At 37.5% G+C, this 21,514-nt stretch overlaps 3 protein-coding genes across 3 annotated transcripts; 1 reads left to right on the top strand and 2 right to left on the bottom strand.

The window, feature by feature from the left end:
• Positions 1–3,246: 3,246 nt before the first annotated feature.
• On the bottom strand, positions 3,247–4,942 carry LOC127448676 (RING finger protein 227-like). The gene is made up of 2 exons (XM_051711399.1): positions 4,303–4,942; positions 3,247–4,036 (listed from the first exon to the last, which is right to left on the bottom strand). Exons 1-2 carry the CDS (start codon positions 4,925–4,927, stop codon positions 3,978–3,980), a joined length of 684 nt encoding a protein of 227 aa, XP_051567359.1. The 5' UTR covers positions 4,928–4,942; the 3' UTR covers positions 3,247–3,977.
• Positions 4,943–8,591: 3,649 nt separating this feature from the next.
• Positions 8,592–10,115, bottom strand: LOC127448692 (RING finger protein 227-like). Its single transcript, XM_051711422.1, has 2 exons — positions 9,647–10,115; positions 8,592–9,380 (listed from the first exon to the last, which is right to left on the bottom strand). Exons 1-2 carry the CDS (start codon positions 10,056–10,058, stop codon positions 9,322–9,324), a joined length of 471 nt encoding a protein of 156 aa, XP_051567382.1. The 5' UTR covers positions 10,059–10,115; the 3' UTR covers positions 8,592–9,321.
• A 4,326-nt stretch (positions 10,116–14,441) lies between these two features.
• LOC127448669 (RING finger protein 223-like) lies at positions 14,442–19,150 on the top strand. Its single transcript, XM_051711386.1, has 3 exons — positions 14,442–14,508; positions 16,083–16,315; positions 17,578–19,150. Exon 3 carries the CDS (start codon positions 17,587–17,589, stop codon positions 18,292–18,294), a length of 708 nt encoding a protein of 235 aa, XP_051567346.1. The 5' UTR covers positions 14,442–14,508; positions 16,083–16,315; positions 17,578–17,586; the 3' UTR covers positions 18,295–19,150.
• The last annotated feature ends 2,364 nt before the right edge of the window (positions 19,151–21,514 follow it).

Consider the following 21,514-nt stretch of genomic DNA (forward strand, 5'->3'; position numbering starts at 1 on the left):
GAGTTGCTTTGGGTACTGGGACCAGCAAACCTTCCATTTGAGAATCTCACCATTGCAGGACTTCTGTCAAGGGCTTGAGTACTTTGGGCTGAAACAAGTCTATTTCTAGTCCACATCTGGGATGTCCCTGACTGACCTCCATCAATTTGCAATCCCTCGAAAGCTCTGTAGATCCCAGTTTTGGGGTTAGTGTCTTCTGAGAGCAGCTGGCCATGGGACATTTTAGGATAGTCCTGATGGAAAACAGCTCTGTTATTTTGACCAAGGCCCACTGAAGCATCTGGGCTACTGGGAGACCACAAAGAAGCTCTCTTTGCTTCAGCTTGACCTCTTACAACATGGCACTCTGGAAGACCAGACTGACTCCCACTTGATCCTTCAGTAGAAGAGTCTGTTTCGTGCTGAGCTCCATTATCAAAAGAGTCTGACTGACCCTGCTCAGGTAGGAAAAACTTGTTGCTGTCATTTAGGGCAGTACAGGGACGAGCAGGGGCATATTGGACAGCATTAGATAAAGCGCTTAGGAGAGGTTTCTGGCCAGAGTGCACTTTTGTTTGTTGTGGAGAGGCCTGTGTAGAGTAAAACATAAAACCTTTAAAAGCATATGGCTTTTTAGAGGTAAAATAATATGGTCGATTTTGGCTACTTAACATGTCTGAAATTTTCAATATGCTTGGTGTACCAGATGCAGACTGGCTAACGCTAGCAGATAGGGGAGATTTGCTGTAGAAACTTCTCATTGTGTTAACTGGCACAGGATCATTTTGTTTTGCACTCTGGCCTGAGGAAATAAGATATGCCGCTTTCATTGAATTATGCTGACTTGACTCCCTTATTGAAGGACTTATTGTGACTGGTAGTTTAATACTGGGTTTCTCTTCAGTGGTTTGACGCTCCGAAAGGGCCAAGGAGTTCTTTGGAAGTTGGATTCCTGGGGCACTATAGACCACACTTTGTTTTGGCAAACTAGATACCATTGACCTCTGCATGCCGTTATTTTCAGCTGATAAAAACCCTTTGTAAGAGTGGGCACTCTTAGCCACTGGAGGACTGATGGCAGACACATCTGTAGCCAAAGGGTCATATTTCCTTTGATTGTGAAATGTTTCAATAGGTCCAGCCTGATTGCTATGACCACCAGTTTGTGTAGATGTCAGTGAACCAAGTTGAAAGCCCCTGAAAGCATAGGGTGGCATAACCAGCTTTGTATTTCCAGACTCAAAGCTACTTGGTTGACTTGCTTTAGGAGTGACAGTCCTTTCAGAATCAGACCGCCCGATTTGATCATGTTGAAAAAATAATTGAGCTTTTTTTAAGGGAATGATGTTATGGATTCTTTTTGAATCTGACTTTGTAATTGCTGTGGGCATTGTTGTTGCCACTGTTGGAGCAGGGAGCTGAGGTATGAAGATCTTGGAAAGAGCTATATCTTTAATGGCATTTATCCCAGCAGAAGAGACACGTGGCAAAGGTGTGTCCACTTGATTAATTGCCCTTATAATGGTGAGAGAATTGCTTAGTGGTATGACTTGCCTTGACGTTTTCTCACCCTGCCCATTCTGAAGAAAATGTATATTATCAAGCAGGATGTTTCCATCACTTTCATTCCTTATATTTTGGTTCACTGTTAAACTTCTAGAATAATCATCAGTTGAAATTCTTTCAGCGTACCCTGGTCTGATGATTGGCTGTACAGAAATATTTCCCTTTAAATAGGCCTCATTGAGTTCAAATGGTTGTGAATTGTCTGGATACATTTCTGATTCAGAGTTTGAAATGTGCTGATATTCCAATGGCCCTGAACTATTCACATTTGGAGCATGCATTCTGTTTGCCAGACCTTCTTTCTTTACCAGCTCTGGAACTGGATCAATATCACTAGAGCTCTTTTGGCTCCCTGTAAAGTCAAAGGCATTTTGTTCCTGCTGAACACTTTGGAAATCATATATTCTCTTTGAATCTAATTTGTTATGTTTGGTGCTGGTTAAATTCAGGGGATTACTCCTAATTTTGACCTTGGACTGGACATTGTTTGGAAATGCATGGTTGTAGATAACATCTGAATATCCACTTGTCTCATTGGGGCTAAAGCTTGGTTTTACATTGCCATAATTTCTTTCACTGTATGGAATTGGGTTGATCCCGAGTGGCTGATAGTGGCTCCTATATTGTACCAAATTTCTTTTAAGAGATCCTTTTATTGGATTTTGTCTGGGTGGATTAACACTCTTGATATTTTCCAACTGATGAATTTTGACCCCTCTCGGTGGCTCATTTCTTTCCTTGGTGGCTCCTAAGGCATAGGTGATATAGGGAACCAATTATATATTTTGTCATTATTGTATAAAAGTTACTAGCAGTAAATTTAAAGCCAGTTTAGTTAAATTGTACAAAAAAAAATTTTCTCTGGGTGTTGATTTGCAAAACTTTGTATTAAGGACTGTATTTACAATGCAATTTAAAAAAAGTTTCATTTGTGAACTGAATTTTGGGAATGCTAAGCTCAAAAGGAACAATCAAGACAATTTTAAAACTGGATATGAAGTTTGTAAATTTCTGAGAACTAAATGTTACCTATTGACAGTTCAGCAAAACATCCAGCAACACAAAGAGTCAAACAAACAAATGCCACTCTGAAATAGAAATTAGGAAACAGAAGTACAGTAAATTATTCCAATTCTAGTGGAAGGCTCCTATAGGAACTGTTGCACTTAAATGAACTGAGTGCTTACCTCAGATAGTATTGAAGACTCATGATTTAGCTGCAGATACAACTGCTCACAACTGCCCTTTCAATGTAAATTAAATTTACATAAGTCTAACCAAATTGTAAATTCCGTTCCTGACTCAACAGAAAAAGTATTAGGGCTGAACTCAGTTCGGAGTTAAAAAAAAAAAAAAGGTGTCAGCTACTCAAAGCCAATACGTGAACACTGAAACACTAATAATGTTGATTATGATGATCAACATCATAATCATCACTGATGAGTCCCACCTGAATGCATTTAGAACTATAAGGACACACACTCCTCCATTCAAACTCACTTATTTTATAGATCCTAACAAGAAGAAGAAAAAAAAAAAACATTGTTCATTTGTTTACACAGTAAGCAATCTCTGAATGTATGCAACTAAAAATATGGGACTTGGCCCTAGCTTAAAAGTGAGGGTTTTGTCACAGCACACACAAACAATAGGACACAGACTGACATGTTTGAAAATTTAAAGAGAAGACAAGCAGCGTGATAAACTTATAAAAATGTGAAAATCTTTTATTTATTTATTTATTTTTTTACAAATGTAGCAGTACACAAAATATCTCCTTCCTGTTCACATATCACTTATCATCGTTAAAAATAAATACATGTAAAATAATGTTGTAATTGTTTTTTAAATAAAGATTGTTCGAAAAGACAAACATAATGGGACCTATCATTTGTATTTATTTGATAAAATATAACACAAAGTCCCTCCTTATAAATTAAAAACTAAAGGGTAAAATGTAAGTGACAGTTTACAGTATTTGTCCATTGTTGCAGGAGAAATCTGCCATGCAGTGGCATAGTCCAATACACCTTTTGAATAATAATAATAATAATAAATTAAAAGAGCAATACAATTATCCAGGCCTGATTGAGCTTTAAGCTCAAGACACACTTTATAGATTTATACAATATATAAATATTCTTGAATGTTCTTTAATGTTTCTTCGTTTCGGTTTGTTTTTGGGTTGTGCTGGGATAACCCAAAATCTCTGTTATGGCAATGAGTCACACCCAACAGCAAACAGTACTGCTATGCCCGCAAGCACTGCTGGCGATGTTCCTTCTTTAAAATGTGCAAAAACAAAACAACTTCTTCCAGAGGTTCCCATTGGTTCTGCAAGGTGCGTCCCAGATGCTTGAGGGGTGACTAAGATCCCGTCTTGACACTTGGAATTTTCTTGCAAATTCAACAACTTGCAATCTTGGTGTTGTTTACATAATGTAGCAGGACATCATTGCCAGGTCCCTTAAATCCTCATCAGTCATGCAGTCTGAAAACACAAAAGACAAGAAATCACAATGAGTGCTTTGGGTTCTCAAATCATTAAAGGCAAGAAACATAGTGATAACATGTTTAACGGTTCAGTACAGGTTAAGCTCAATCCACAGCATTTGTGGCATATTGTTGATAACCACAAAAATTAATTTTGACTCGTTCCTCCTTTTCTTTAATTAAAGCAAAAGGTTACAGTGAGGCAGTCCGACTGAGTTTAACTTGTACTGAACCCGGAATATTGCTCTAAATTGAAATACTCACTTCTCCTGCTCTCCCCGGTGATTTTTTTGCAGAGGCGCCTTATGGATCTCATCAGGCGTCCGCCTGGAGATCTCGGCGGCGGACTGTCCTCTTTACGCGGGCTGGACGCTTCCTGGTCCGGCTCCTCGGTGTCTTCTTCGTCATCCGTACACCCCTCCAAGCTGGCCGCGGTCACCAGCCGCTCCAAAATGTCCTCGTCTACCGGCAGATTATCTTTGATTGTCGCCTCTGACAGCGGCGTGGACTGACGGCACAGCGGACACATAATCCGGGGTTCGGGGCTCTCCGCGGACCGCGCGAGCGTCACCAGGCAGCTTTCGCAAAATGTGTGTTTGCAGCTCAGCTGTCGTGGACACCGCCGACCGACGCTGAAAGTCCGATAGCAGATTCCGCACTCGGTTTCTGAAAGCATGCTGTCGGTGTGTTTGTTTTTGTCGCGTACTTGATGTTGAAGTGCCGTTGAGTCGTGCAGGGCAGTCTTATATATTTGAAGGTGGAGAGATGTGCGTAGGAGGGAGGAGGCGGTGTTTTCACTCGGCCAAACCGGTTCAAACTCTCTAGCAACATGACTAACATTTGCAAACAATGTGACGTCACTGTCCGTCTCTAGGCCCGGTGATGTCATTACCTCCACGAGTGTCAGCTCAACAAATTCTTGACACACATTTTAAAAAAGGTAACATAAGCCTATTTTTGACTTATCCACTTATAGGGCGTCTTGAAGCATTTTATTTACTTTTCCACTTGAAAGGAAATAAATAATAATAATAATAATTACAAAAAAAAAAAAAAAAAAAAAAAAAAAAAAACAAAGAAGGAAGAAAAGCTCGTATTACAAAAACAGTTAGGGGGGCAATTTAGTAGGAGGAAATTCCCAATAAACAAAAAGTCTTGATTTTAACAGACATTTCCTATGGATGATTGAAAGCCAATCTGAAACCTGCATGTCAAACAAAATCTATTCTGTATAACTCAATTATTTATAGTGAATTTTTATTTTTTTGTCCTTTTTCCAGTTCTGTCCTCTTATTTTGAAAAATTGTTGGCATTAGGGTTTTGAATTTATGTAGATAAACAAATTGCATAAAGGGAACTGAAGGTCAATTTATAATTGTTATCTTTAAGTTCGCCCACAAATTATAATTCTCTTATCATTTACTTACTCTGTGGAACACAAAGATATTTTGAAGGATGAATGATGAGTTTTTGTCAAAAAATTACACTTTTATTGGTTATTGGTTAAATTTGACCACAAATGCCTCAAGAATGCACCCGTAACGAAGGGTACACAAGGGTTAAAACTGCACGCAAGTGTGCCTACACTGTTAAACATCTTATCGTAAAAAAACAGTAAAGAACTGGCAGCAGGGTTGCCAGCATGTTACTGTAAAATTAACAGTCTTGCTGTTGCTGAAATTAAAAGCTAGATACTGTTTTTACAGCTACAGTATACAACTGTAATTTAGCAGCATATAGCCATCAAATTACATACTATCTACTGTTGTTTAAATTAACAGCTATGTTCCCAGCATGCACTGCGGCATGAAGAAATTACTTCGATTTTTTACTATTTACTGGTTTATTTTGACGTTGTTTTTTATTGTAGTCTAAGTTACTTGGATTTTAATGTTCATCTCTTACTTATTTACGTAAAAGTATGTTTGTTAATTGTCACCATTGCTGCGTTTTGTATGCCAAGAGTTGATATCTGTAACTTCATCAAACTTGAGTTATGCTGTAAATTCATCAAAAACATCAAATACTCAATTTGCTGATATCATTTTGCTGAAACGTCATGTACTGTTTTTGCTTTTATGTGCAATGCATCGCTATTGTCATATATAGTGCTATTTGCAAGGTAAGATCAGATATTCATGCTACCCTTAAGTTTTGTCCTCCAAGTAACACAATGCAACAACTTGTGTTTTACTTAAATGTAAATTGACTGTCTGGAAGAACATAATATAACAGTAAAGAAGGTCCAAGGTGCCAGCTCAAGAGAACACTAATCACCATAATGATGACTTCAATCAAAACACAACTATTGATAACAAAACAACAACACTAATTAAACTAAGACTTCTATTAAGTCTGGATAAAAACTTTTGTAAGTGTTTTTTTTTTGTTTTGTTTTTTTTGTAGCTCCAATGATTTGCCAAAGCATACATACTTATTCAAGCGCAAAGGCTTATGGGTATGTCACCATTATAACCCACAATGCAGTGCTATACTGTTAATCTGTTTACTGTGTACAGGTTGTTGTTGTTGTTAAATTATAAGTTTCAAAATGTCACTATAGCTTTCACCAAGATGATATCATGATTTTAAATGTTCATTTTCCCCTAATGCCTTGCATAGAACAGCTATTTACTGTAAAACTAGTCACTTCACAGTGAGACTGCTCTTGATCTCCGAGAATGCAACATTTTTAACAGCAAACTACTGTATTTAAGAATCACAGTAGATTGCTGTAGGAATTTGGCCGTAAATTTACAGCAATTTTTTACAGTCTAGGAGAATTGGTGCTGTTTTAAATGCAATGGGTGGTCACACTAAATATATATTTTTTAATGTTTACTAAACTTTGTATGAAGTTAACTGATAAATCAAAATGATTAATGGCATTATTTTTGGAAAAGAAACATCTTTTTTCACAACTGCCTTAAACTTTTGCACATTACTTTATATAGATGGAGAAGGAATGAGTCTGTATGCATGCTTGTACCAGCCCCACCCCACATTTCAACTAATTTGATGTGATATGTACACCATGACATGAAAGTTTTTTCTTTCTAATGCCTCTCAAATAATTTTCAAAGTCAAACTTAAGCTCCTGCTAAATTAAGATGCAAGGTTTACTGTATCAAGACATTTTAATCTTAAGGGATAGTTCATCCAAAAATAAACATTCTGCCATTAATAACTCACCCTCATGCTGTTCATAACTGGGACTTCTTTTTTCTGTGGAACACAGAAGGAGATAATAGGCAGAATGTCAGAATGTCCCTAAAATCTGTCTAACATCTCCTTTTGTGTCCCACGTAAGTCATACAGGTTTAGAACAACAAGAGGGCAAGTAATGACTGACGACAGGATGAAACTACCCCTTGACATGCTTGAGAAGAAAATGGTTAATATCAGTCACAATATTTCTCAATAATGTGTCTACAAAAGGGAAAATAAAGAGAGTATGAAACTTCTCAATTCCCAAGTTTAATGACAGGTCTTTTGACAGATCTTACACCATCTACCTACAGAGGAGAGAAACAGCTCACATTGCTCTGAAGTATTCACCTTGTCGTTGCGAGATCTAAATCTGAGGTCATTGTGACCAACACGGTGGTGGGTATCAAGATTTCCTCATAAAATGGAACAGTGCCTTGTGTTGCAGGTGTGGTATGATCCCCAGGATCCAGCTCTGGCTCGGAGGAAAGGACAGCTGGTTGTGTACTGGCTTTGCTGAATGAGGGTGGAGATTCTGTGGTGAAGTCTGTGGCATCTGTTGGTATGAGCTCAAGAAAATGTAAGCCTGTTGTATTTTGATCAATTTGTTCAACAGAAAAAGTATTAGGTCTGAACTAAAGTTCAAAAAAGGTATCAGTTACTCAAAGCCAATACGTGAACACTGAAGGACACACACTCCTCCATTCAAACTCACTTTTTGTATAGGTCATAACAAGAAAAAAAAACATTGTTCATTTGCTTACACAGTAAGCAATCTCTGAATGTATGCAACTTAAAAGTATGGGACTTGGCCCTAGCTTAAAAGTGAGGGTTGGGGGCCTGCGTAGCTCAGCGAGTATTGACGCTGACTACCACCCCTGGAGTCACGAGTTTGAATCCAGGGCATGCTGAGTGACTCTTCAGCAAGGTCTCCTAACAAACCAAATTGGCCCGGTTGCTAGGGAGGGTAGAGTCACATGGGTTAACCTCCTCGTGGTCATTATAATGTGAGGTTCTCACTCTCGTTGGTGTGCATGGTGAGTTGTGCATGGATGCTGCATAGAGTAGCGTGAAGCCTCCACACGCACTATGTCTCTGCAGTAATGTGCTCAACAAGCCACGTGATAAGATGTGCGGATTGATGGTCTCAGAAGAGGAGGCAACTGAGATTCATCCTCCGCCACCCAGATTGAGGTGAGTCACTATGCCACCACGAGGACTTAGAGCAAATTGGGAATTCCAAATTGAGGAAAAAAAAAAAAAGTGAGGGTTTTGTCACAGCACACACAAACAATAGGACACAGACTGACATGTTTGAAAATGTAAAGAGAAGACAAGCAGCGTGATAAACTTATAAAAATGTGAAAATCTTTTATTTATTTATTTATTTTACAAATGTAGCAGTACACAAAATATCTCCTTCCTGTTCACATAAATATCACTTATCATCGTTAAAAATAAATACATGTAAAATAATGTTGTCATTGTTTTTTAAATAAAGATTGTTCGAAAAGACAAACATAATGGGACCTATCATTTGTATTTATTTGATAAAATATAACACAAAGTCCCTCCTTATAAATTAAAAACTAAAGGGTAAAATGTAAGTGACAGTTTACAGTATTTGTCCATTGTTGCAGGAGAAATCTGCCATGCAGTGGCATAGTCCAATACACCTTTTGAATAATAATAATAATAATAAATTAAAAGAGCAATACAATTATCCAGGCCTGATTGAGCTTTAAGCTCAAGACACACTTTATAGATTTATACAATATATAAATATTCTTGAATGTTCTTTAATGTTTCTTCGTTTCGGTTTGTTTATGGGTTGTGCTGGGATAACCCAAAATCTCTGTTATGGCAATGAGTCACACCCAACAGCAAACAGTACTGCTATGCCCGCAAGCACTGCTGGCGATGTTCCTTCTTTAAAATGTGCAAAAACAAAACAACTTCTTCCAGAGGTTCCCATTGGTTCTGCAAGGTGTGTCCCAGATGCTTGAGGGGTGACTAAGTCCGTCTTGACACTTGGAATTTTCTTGCAAATTCAACAACTTGCAATCTTGGTGTTGTTTACATAATGTAGCAGGACATCATTGCCAGGTCCCTTAAATCCTCATCAGTCATGCAGTCTGAAAACACAAAAGACAAGAAATCACAATGAGTGCTTTGGGTTCTCAAATCATTAAAGGCAAGAAACATAGTGATAACATGTTTAACGGTTCAGTACAGGTTAAGCTCAATCCACAGCATTTGTGGCATATTGTTGATAACCACAAAAATTAATTTTGACTCGTTCCTCCTTTTCTTTAATTAAAGCAAAAGGTTACAGTGAGGCAGTCCGACTGAGTTTAACTTGTACTGAACCCGGAATATTGCTCTAAATTGAAATACTCACTTCTCCTGCTCTCCCCGGTGATTTTTTTGCAGAGGCGCCTTATGGATCTCATCAGGCGTCCGCCTGGAGATCTCGGCGGCGGACTGTCCTCTTTACGCGGGCTGGACGCTTCCTGGTCCGGCTCCTCGGTGTCTTCTTCGTCATCCGTACACCCCTCCAAGCTGGCCGCGGTCACCAGCCGCTCCAAAATGTCCTCGTCTACCGGCAGATTATCTTTGATTGTCGCCTCTGACAGCGGCGTGGACTGACGGCACAGCGGACACATAATCCGGGGTTCGGGGCTCTCCGCGGACCGCGCGAGCGTCACCAGGCAGCTTTCGCAAAATGTGTGTTTGCAGCTCAGCTGTCGTGGACACCGCCGACCGACGCTGAAAGTCCGATAGCAGATTCCGCACTCGGTTTCTGAAAGCATGCTGTCGGTGTGTTTGTTTTTGTCGCGTACTTGATGTTGAAGTGCCGTTGAGTCGTGCAGGGCAGTCTTATATATTTGAAGGTGGAGAGATGTGCGTAGGAGGGAGGAGGCGGTGTTTTCACTCGGCCAAACCGGTTCAAACTCTCTAGCAACATGACTAACATTTGCAAACAATGTGACGTCACTGTCCGTCTCTAGGCCCGGTGATGTCATTACCTCCACGAGTGTCAGCTCAACAAATTCTTGACACACATTTTAAAAAAGGTAACAGAAGCCTATTTTTGACTTATCCACTTATAGGGCGTCTTGAAGTATTTTATTTACTTTTCCACTTGAAAGGAAATAAATAATAATAATAATAATTACAAAAAAAAAAAAAAAAAAAACAAAAAAAAACAAAAACAAAAGAAAAACAAAGAAGGAAGAAGAGCTCGTATTACAAAAACAGTTAGGGGGGCAATTTAGTAGGAGGAAATTCCCAATAAACAAAAAGTCTTGATTTTAACAGACATTTCCTATGGATGATTGAAAGCCAATCTGAAACCTGCATGTCAAACAAAATCTATTCTGTATAACTCAATTATTAAGAGTGAATTTTTATTTTTTTGTCCTTTTTCCAGTTCTGTCCTCTTATTTTGAAAAATTGTTGGCATTAGGGTTTTGAATTTATGTAGATAAACAAATTGCATAAAGGGAACTGAAGGTCAATTTATAATTGTTATCTTTAAGTTCGCCCACAAATTATAATTCTCTTATCATTTACTTACTCTGTGGAACACAAAGATATTTTGAAGGATGAATGATGAGTTTTTGTCCATACCATGCAAGGGTCAATTGGGTCCAAAATTTTCAAGCTCCAAAAAGGACATAAAAGTATACATACAAACCGAGTGGTTTAATCCATGTCTTCTTAAGCGACATGATAGCTTTGGATGAGAAACAAAGCAAAAATTCATTCCTTTTTACCCAAAACGCTTTACTTCCACCCAGCTCTCCTATGCAGGTTCATGAGAGAAGCTCTTGCATTCGCGTTTGCATGTTCTCACGAGAACTTCCGGTTTGTGCAACCCTCAGTTTTTGCGAGAACATGCAATTGCGAATGCGTCAAGTGCAGGGACACGTGAAAGAGGTTCTCTCATGAAAATGCATAAGAGAGCTGAGCGGAAGTGAGGATATTTCGTGAGGAAGGAATGAATTTTGATTTGTTTCTCACCTAAAGCGATTGTATTGGTTTAGAAGACATAGATTAAACTACTCGAGTCGTATGGATTACTTTTATGCTGACATTTTTAGAGCTTGAAAGTTTTGGACCCCATTGGCTTACATTGTAAGGACATCATTCATTCTTCAAAATATCTTTGTTTGTGTTCTGCAGAAGAAAGTAAGTCATACACATCTGGGATGGCACAAGGGTGAGTAAATGATGAGAGAATATTAATTTTTGGGTGAACTATCACTTTAACCAATATATATATATATATATATATATATATATATATATATATATATATATATATATGATTGGACAGTGAAAGCATGATGTCACATCAACTGCCCATATATAGAATTGTATTTAACAGTACACTAAAATGGTTGAAATGTTATTTGAGATGACATTTAAATTCTTAAGAGTCAGAATCACCTCAAATCTTATATCTGTTTTTGATATAAAAACTGTTTTTTTGGTAAAGCTTATAGGAATACATTATGAAGCGTTGATTGACTATTCATTTGTTAATAATAAACAAATGATTCAGTGCCATGAATAGAATACAACAGAGCTGGGCTGCATAAGCCTTATTTAAACAAAACAACCCAGCAGTGATTTCCCACAATGTATTTCCTCCCACTTCCCCCTCCCCTTCATTCCCTTACTTGAACTTGGGTGTATCTTTTACTATCCGTTTCTAAACTGGCTTTAGCCGGTTGTCCTTCCTTCAGTGTCCAATGTAGGTTACCTTAATAACATTCTGAACTAACTTTTTGAGATCTCAGTTGTTTGTTTACTCTCTTCCCCGTAGTTTAGACTGTAGTTTTCAACATATCTGCATTTGTCAGCATTTTCAATACCATCAGTATTTCCTGCCCTGGATATTTGTTTATGAAGCATCATGGACCAAACTAATAATAATATAACAAAATAAATTTCATTTATCAAATGCTTGTTTTTACCCAATAAATCCTGAAGGAGGTGTGCTTACGTGTTCTACGTGCTGTGGGATCAAGACAAAAAAGGGCAAAAGGAAGTTGAGAGTCAACAATGAAAAAAAGTGTGACTGAATTGAAAATACGTCATTGCCAAGCAAGTCAACGTGCTGTAAAACACTCACTATGAAACGAGACCTATGACCCTTAACATGCTCGTATGATTTACAAATGTTTTTTTAGAGGAGATTTAAAGTTAGAACACAAGTTAGTTCTTTTCCACAGAATTTAAAGGAATATTCCGGGTTCAGTACAAGTTAAGCTCAATAGACAGCATTTGTGGCATAATGTTGATTAACACAAAAATTTATTTCGACTTGTCCCTGCTTTTCTTTAAAAAAAGCAAAAATATGGTTTACAGTGAGGCACTTACAATGGATGTGAATGGGGGTCAACCAGTAAATGTTAAAATACTCACTGTTTCAAAAGTATAGCCACATGTCATACACAATATGCGTGTAAACATGATTTTAGTGTGAAAAATCGCTTACTAACCTTTTCTGTGTAAAGTTATAGCCAGTTTTACAACTTCGTTGCCATGACAACGTAACCCTAAAGCGATTGTAAAAATGACGATTTAAACAACTTTACAACAGCTCAAATAATACTCAAGTTTAACAGAAGAATTAATGTAAATGCATTTTTAAAATGATATGCTTCACATTTTTGCCTTTTAAACCCTCCAAAAACTAGCCCCATTCACTTCCATTGTAAGTGTCTTCCTGTAACCTCGATTATTTGCTTTTTAAAAAGGAGGATCGACTCAAATTTTTTTCAGCATTATGCCACAAAAGCTGTTGATTGAGCTTAAATTGTATTGAACCCAGAATATTACATTAACCCTTAAATGCATACCTTGGGTCATGGACCCGGTACCTCATTCCACCCCCTGCTCCTCATCCACTTTTTTGGAGTTGTGCCCACACCTCTTTAGTATTCCTCAATCTTTTTCTCATAGTGCAATGCAATGCAATGCAATGCAAAAAAATAAAAAATAAAAAAAAAAAAATAAAAAAAAAATATGTATAATGGTTTAAGTACCAAAAGTATATAGGCATGTAAGAGTGTATTTTTTTTTTTTTGCACTTCTATTTGACTTTTTATGATTATTTCAGACATATATAAGTTTACTATCACAGGATTTCTGTTTATTTGTTTATTACAAGAGAAATTAGTACTATATTCATACTAATAAATACTTTATCATGTTAATTTTCTGTGCAACAATGGTGAATTATCAGCATCCCATGCATGTACACATACATATTATACATGCTATTTTTCACTTGATTTACAATTGACAATGCTTTTTGATTAAGAAACAACATGGAAGTAAACTATAGCAAGTACAACATGAACAGTATGATTTCACTCTTGTGTACTACTGAAATAATCTAGGGAAAGATGTGCATCTATTTAGTCTAAATAAGTGCCTGAGAAAATACTTATGTGTAGCTTTTTCGTAGCTCATGTGTATCTTATGTGTTATGTGGAGCTCAATATGTGTTTGACTGTTAGCTGCGTCTAATGAAATTTCAGTGTGAAAGTAGTACTGTTCTAGATTTGTCCTGATTTGCTGCAACATCTCTTTGATATATGAAAAATGAAACCTAAAAGTATATATGTTTTTATTCTTTTCTTATTGTCTCAAAAATATTTGGAAAATTTTACACTATCTGGACATTTTTTAGATCCATGCCGGGTCTTTAAAGACCCGAATATGTAAGAGTGTTTGGTGAAATTACTGTGCATTTAAGAGTTAGTGTTAAAATAGTTACTGCAGTGCCAGAAATTACCTATCTTTCACATATTGTAATAAAACAAAGTAAAAAATTGAAAGTGAAATTTCATAAATCAAAATTTGCTGCAAAGTGAGACACATCAATCTATGAAAGCATCCACATTATCAATAGCTCTTGTGCTGTTCCCTCTCCTAGTAACCAAGTCATCTCTTGATAACAAATGTCAGTGAAACAAGCTCCCACTCCGGTGATACAAAGCATGGCATCAGGGGAGGCACAGATACTGGGAAAGGGAGTGTGAGAGAGCAGTAAACATGCATACACTTTCAGAGTAGAAATGGACAGTGTTACACTGTAACACAGCTCAGTTAATATTTTTTTAGTTTTTTTGTTTTCATGGCAAACATGCCACATGTGACTTTAAACTGCATAATGGAACCAGTGCTCACATTTGAAAGGGCACAGAAAGCTTTACCTTGAAAGAAAGCAGAAGGGCTGTGCCGGTGAGTGAATCTTTCATCTTTCTCTCACACACTATAAACTGTGGAGCTAATGGAGCACTCAGCTGTGGTTGCCGTAAATGACAGCAATAGAGATAAGCCATCCAATGGAAATCCATATGTCTGCAGAGTCTCTGCATATATTAACTACAAATCTGTATGACCTGTGTAACTGCGGCAGTTGTCAAAAATATATCACAAGTGTGTTTTTGATAAAATGTTTTTACAATATGATTTCATTCAATAGCATGATTGCATAATATGTCATAAAACCACCTGTCAAGTAATTTTGTTCATTTCTGTGTAGGCTACAGTATAGTGTGTCAGTTGCATATTTCAAAATTGCCACAACAAATGTAAATAACATGCAAATAAACAGATTTGCATTTTTGGATCTGCAGTGCTAAAATATTAATAAGTGCTTTAGCCAAGTCTGTAGTCCTATGATATTATTTCAAATTCTATAGAGATCTGCATTGCTAGGCAGCCCCTCCTGTGAGTGATGGTTGCTCTGACTATGCCCACTCGAGAGTTGGCTTGAGTCTGTAACACTAATAAGAAAACAGACAGCAGTAAACAGTCCTTATAAACCCAGCTGTATATGTGGGAACATAATTTTTTTTATGAGAAATTATTGTCAATGTGTAAATTTTTTTTGCTTGTTGAACCAAATAATTAATCATACTGTAAGTTTTGTGTCAAAGAGAATATTTGACACTCGCACACAACACTTGCACAGGAAAGCACAATTTGATGCAAACATCACAAATGTTTCTTCCCACACCAAACACTGCTCTTCCTTCTTACATGCTGGTAAATACATGCACACATTTACTTATTCACTCTCACTTCTATGCACACACACACACACACGTGATGCATTCTCTTATTCATTAACAGTTTCATTGTAATGCTAACAAAAGTTTTACCATTCGAATGCAGACTAGGCTTTGTGTGCATTTCTGTTGGTCTGGCAAAAGGCTAAACAGTAACTCCAAACTTCATGCTAGAACACTTTCTCAATATTTAATGACCTACCCTCAGATTTCAGCATTAGATTATTTTCAAACACAGGAAATGCAAGAGAAATAATTTACACTTAATGTTGTAAAACTGGGTCAGTTCCACTTCTCATTTATAAACTAGATGAGATCTGTTTAACCAGGCTTAATCTGGCAAATAAAAATTGAAATGTTTCATGTATATGTGCATTTATGGATGAATAGGGTTAGGAACCTAAAAGTTATTAGTATTGCTGTAAAAAAATGAGGACACAAAAGATTGCTCCAGATGAGCTGGAACATAAAACTGTGAACATTTAAGCTAAATGACAAGTTAATGATATACAACAACTACTACACACAAAAAATGTAATAATCTCTTTTATCGCACATCAGTAATTCATTAAAATTTCAAACTGAAGTGTGTGACTTTTTCAGTCTTAAAATACTTTCTCCTATGCCAGCTAAATATGCGAAGGCAACTGCAAGTAAGCCATTCGTAGGCTGATTTCCTCAAAAACTGTGAAAACCAAAAATCTTTGATGCTAAAAAAATTGCTCTGTTTGTTTTAAACAGCCCTTCCAGCCGACACAGCAACATTGACTCAACCAATAAAGAGGGACTGAGGCGGGACTATCTGTTAGATCAAGCAATGGGAGATGGAGGGTGTATTCGGAAAGTTGTTTGAAAACAGTTTATTTTTGCAATTCAGTTTGGTGGCGCCAAATTGCAAAAACAATTACTGTATGTGGTGATGTGGGCGTGGCCGAGCGACATCTGTGGAGAGCGAGGCCGGGAGAGGAAGAACGGTAAGGATTGACACCTGTGGGAAATTATCTCTAACAACTGTGTTGTGTTACAGTGAGAGCTGGAGAGGGATAAAAGGGCAGTCCTGACCACCGGAGGAGAGAGAGAGAGAGAGAACTGAACCTGTGTGTGTGCTACGGCTGAAAAGCCCAAACAGAGAGTTTTCATTAGAGTGCTTAAGCCAGCTCCCACTTCCTCCTTCCCAACTGAGCAAGGAAGTCAGAGATTTGTCACACTGTAATAATTTTTGTTCAAACAGATTCCAGAAAAGGTCCCTTTCTTTCATTGGTCATACAAACAGATACACGGTAAAATCTAATTAGTTGACCTTAGACTTTTTAAGGCAATCAATTTGCATGCTTTTCTATGTAAATGTACTTATTTGGCTTAAGTAAACTGAACTTAATTTTTTAAGTAATGTTAACTACAAGTAACAAGTTAACATTTCAAGTAAACTTAACTCATCTGTGATTAAAGTATTATTGTTTTTATTTAATTATTTAAATTGAGCATGTCTTATAAAAGGGAATTTACAGTATGACTGAAATCTCTGTTAGCCACATGGCGCATTGGAATCTACTCAGTACTTCTTAGTGCACATAAATCTGCACTTTTGTAAAATACAATTGAGTAAAGAAGAATGGCTTAAATTTACCAGGCTCTAAGTTCACCAGAAGTAACACTAATCACCCTAATGGGCTCACAGTATGTGTATTCCACATAGCCATTATTTAGTACTTGATAATTTTGACTTAGTAGTACCTGAAGCCAAAGTTTAAAGAACGTATATATTTTATGATTCTAAAATGTGACATTTCAAGTATTGTTTAATTAGGACCACTTAAGTGTTTTTTATTAATGACAACTTTAGGGTTTAGAGAGTAACAGTAACTTAATTAAAACTAGTAAGAATAGTACAAAATTAAGCTTAAGTTGAGTAAACTATTTTTTTACAATTTGATATAACTATTAAAATTTACAGTATAGTCATGCCCTAAAGTCACACTGTTGGTCGAGTGTAATGTATGTTGCTGTGTCAGGCTGAATAAGCCACTCAAACAAACAGAAATATTTTGATAGTGTCACAGAGCTACCGTGTTACACTTTTAGGTGAAATCAACCTACAAATGACGTACTTACAGTTAACTCTAGTTAAGCTATAGGATACGTGAAAGAATTTTAATAATAAAAAATGACATACATCAGCGTTAATCAAAACATCTCATTTGGCTTTTAAACCAAAGTATTATTAATTTTTATATAGGAGAATCTAATGAAAGAGGACGAATCTGGAAGTCCCCACCAAAGGCCAAAAGTCAGATCGCCCGTCTTTGTATCCATCTGTTGGATCATGTTACCCTGCATCATGTCAGAGACTCGACCAACCCTTGCACAAGCCGAGACACCCAGTATTGCAGAGTCTCCAGAGGTGGAGTGCCCAGTCTGCTATCAGGAGTACGACCAGGACTCCAAACTCCCGCGCATGCTGGAGTGCCTTCACGTCTTCTGCACGGAGTGTCTCCGCAAAATCCAGCTCACTCCGCTGCACCCTCCCGACCCCAACAGTGCCCCCTCAATCTCCTGTCCCCTGTGCCGCCACTCTACCCCACTACAGGGTGGTGATGCACACTATCTCCCCTGCAACTCACGGATTCTCGCCCAGCTCCCACCCGTAGCCTTCCGTCTGCCTGTGTCAGTGTCTGCCCGACTGGCCACGGTGACCCAACGGTTTGTGCTGTCCCTGGGGGAGAGGGACACCCGCTTTATAATCCTTCCCACAGTTAGTCTGAGGGTGGAGCAGATGGGAGATGGTACGGAAACGGTAAACCCTCCTGGAGTGCTGCATCGAGAGATGGAAGTTTTTAGGAGACAAAGAAAGACCCTGATGTGTTTTCAGATGCTGGCTGTCATCTTCTGGATTATGTTTGTGCTGATTTGTGTGGTCGGGGTTGTATTTGGGCCAAGTCTCTTTCATAACTAAGAGATAAAAGACATGGGTCTATCCTCTATATGAATGCATACATTTATTTATTCTGTTCCTGCATCTTCCACATGAGAAAATGTTGTTCATTTTAAGTAGACAATTCAGAAATACCTATTTCAATTTGTTTAAGCACATTTTTGTTTATTCTGTCAAACCATAATTGAGCAATTAAGAGAATCAACATGTGGATCAATAGTGGCCCCAAAAATTGTCTGGAAGCAATATGTGAACATACTGTTTAAAATTAAGACAATATATATTTGGACACTTTCTGGTTGAAACATGTCTATACTCAAGTCTCTCAGAAGAAACTGTACCTTTTAAGGTACAAGGGCCGTCACTGGGATGGTACCCTCAAGGGAATCTCTGTTGTTCATTTTTTTTCTACTATAAAGAATACAGTTATGTACCCCAAAACTCTAACTGGAGGTACAAAACAGGACCCCTTAAGGTACAGTTTAGTACTGTTTTTACTGTATAAATGTGATGAACTATGGCTGCTTTGCTAGGACCTGTGTAAACGTGAAGGAATTGACTTCATGCATTCACTGAAAATGACCTTGAGGCCACTAGGCCAGAAGTAATAGGCTAAGAAATGTGAAAGTAGTTCTGAGAAAAGCTCTAGAATCATTTGTTTGCAGAGACCAATATATGTTGTTTTAAATGTAATTAAATTAATAAATTTTTTAAGTGTGACTTAAGTGTACAAATACTTTTTGGAGTCACTGCATATGAATTAATTTAATTATTATAATGTGGGTGTATATAATCTTACAAATATCCTTGTCCTTGACTGTTTATGCGAATATTTATTGTCTACATATTTAATAAATAAAGGGCAACATTATCTTTATATTTCTTTGCCTTGTCAACAATGGCTTTAACTGATAAGTTTAGTGATGTGCTTTTCAGGCAAATAGCCTACTCAGTTAACATTGTGTAATTGTGACGTGTACATTATTTATATGTCTGCGGCAAAAATACATTGGTGTTTAGTTTGAACAAACAATGAATGAAACAAGCTTGGGCTTGTTTACGAAAGATAATAAGTCCCTCTTGTGGATGATGCACAGACTCACATGATCAGTTTTGGTTGCTTGGCAAAGTGTGCGGGGACTTATCAATTCAAATAACTGAAATTCTTGCACAGTAAAGTCAAGGGTGAAAATCGAAGTGAAAAGTAGTTTTGCATTTAAGAGGAAATTTCTTGCAGTAATGTATTAATAATATGGTTATTTTCAGTCAAGAACATTAAAATATTTTTGTTATCTCAGTAGCTGTGTTATAGGGGATACTGGGGCTAGATGTCATACAGTAGTTATTAAATATTTCTCAGGGTAGGTTTTATTTTTGAAAGTCAGTTTCTATAAAGGCACCTACCTTACAGCCTTGCCTACAAAAAAGCTATCAAACATTTCCTAGGCTATTAATGTAAAAGTCATGTTGATATTTTGTGACAACAAGCACCTTATAACAGGGTTTGTTGTCACACTATATGGGCTTTTCGAAGTTGTCACTATGGGAAACTACAGTTTATTGACACAGATTTTGGAACAATACTTTTATGTGAAATATACTATCTACTATCTAAAGTAAAAATAAATTAAAAAAAAAATACAGTTGTGCTCAAAAGTTTGCATACCCTTTTAGAATTGGTAATATATGTACCATTTTTAAAGGATTCATGTTCAACTGTAAGTTATAACAGAATGAAACAATCATAAAACAAAACATGGCAACAATGAAAAAAATTAAATGACCCCTGTTCAAAAGTCTGCATACCCTTAGCTCTTAATACTGTGTATTGCCCCCTTTAGCATCAATGACAGCGTGCAGTCTTTTGTAATAGTTGTCTATGAGGCCCCAAATTCTTGCAGGTGGTATAGCTGCCCATTCGTCTTGGCAAAATGCCTCCAGGTCATGCAAAGTCTTTGGTCGTCTTGCATGAACCGCACGTTTGAGATCCCCAGAGTGGCTCGATGATATTAAGGTCAGGAGACTGTGATGGCCACTCCAGAACCTTCACCTTTTTCTGCTGTAACCACTGGAGGGTCAACTTGGCCTTGTGCTTAGGGTCATTGTCGTGCTGGAAAGTCCAAGAGCGTCCCATGCACAGCTTTCGTGCAGAAGAATGCAAATTGTCTGCAGTATTTTCTGATAACATGCTGCATTCATCTTGCCATCAATTTTCACAAGATTCCCAGTGCCTTTAGAGCTCACACACCCCCAAAACATCAGTGAGCCACCACCATGCTTCACAGTGGGGTTGGTATTCTTTTCACTATAGGCCTTGTTGACCCCTCTCCAAACATAGCGCTTAAGGTTGTGACCATAAAGCTCTATTTTGGTCTCGTCACTCCAAATTACAGCGTGCCAGAAGCTGTGAGGTGTGTCAGTGTGTTGTCGGGCATATTGTAACTGGGCTTTTTTGTGCCATTGGTGCAGTAAATTCTTCTTTCTGGTAACTCAACCATGTAGCTCATTTTTGTTCAAGTATCATCGAATTGTGCTCCTTGAAACAACCACACCGTCTTTTTCCAGAGCAGCCTGTATTTCTCCTGAGGTTACCTGTGGGTTTTTCTTTGTATCCCGAACAATTCTTCTGGCAGTTGTGGCTGAAATCTTTCTTGGTCTACCTGACCTTGGCTTGGTATCAAGAGATCCCCGAATTTTCCACTTCTTAAAAATTGATTGAACAGTACTGACTGGCATTTTCAAGGCTTTGGATATCTTTTTATATCCTTTTCCATCTTTATAAAGTTCCATTTCCTTGTTACCCAGGTCTTTTGACAGTTCTTTTCTGCTCCCCATGGCTCAGTATCTAGCCTGCTCAGTGCAGACGTGAGAGCTAACAAACTCATTGACTATTTACACAGACACTAATTGCAATTTAAAAAGCCACAGGTGTGGGAAATTAACCTTTAATTGCCATTTAAACCTGTGTGTGTCACCTTGTGTGTCTGTAACAAGGCCAAACATTCAAGGGTATGTAAACTTTTGATCAGGGCCATTTGGGTGATTTCTGTTATCATTATGATTTAAAAAGGAGCCAAACAACTATGTGATAATAAATGGCTTCATATGATCACTGTCCTTAAATAAAAGACAGTTTTTTTGCATGATCAGTCATATTTTCAAAATTAATGCCAAAATTTCACAATTTCTGCCAGGGTATGCAAACTTTTGAGCACAACTATATATATATATATATATAATT

This window comes from Myxocyprinus asiaticus, chromosome 1, assembly GCF_019703515.2.
Source record: "Myxocyprinus asiaticus isolate MX2 ecotype Aquarium Trade chromosome 1, UBuf_Myxa_2, whole genome shotgun sequence".
NCBI classification, from domain to species: Eukaryota; Metazoa; Chordata; class Actinopteri; order Cypriniformes; family Catostomidae; genus Myxocyprinus; species Myxocyprinus asiaticus.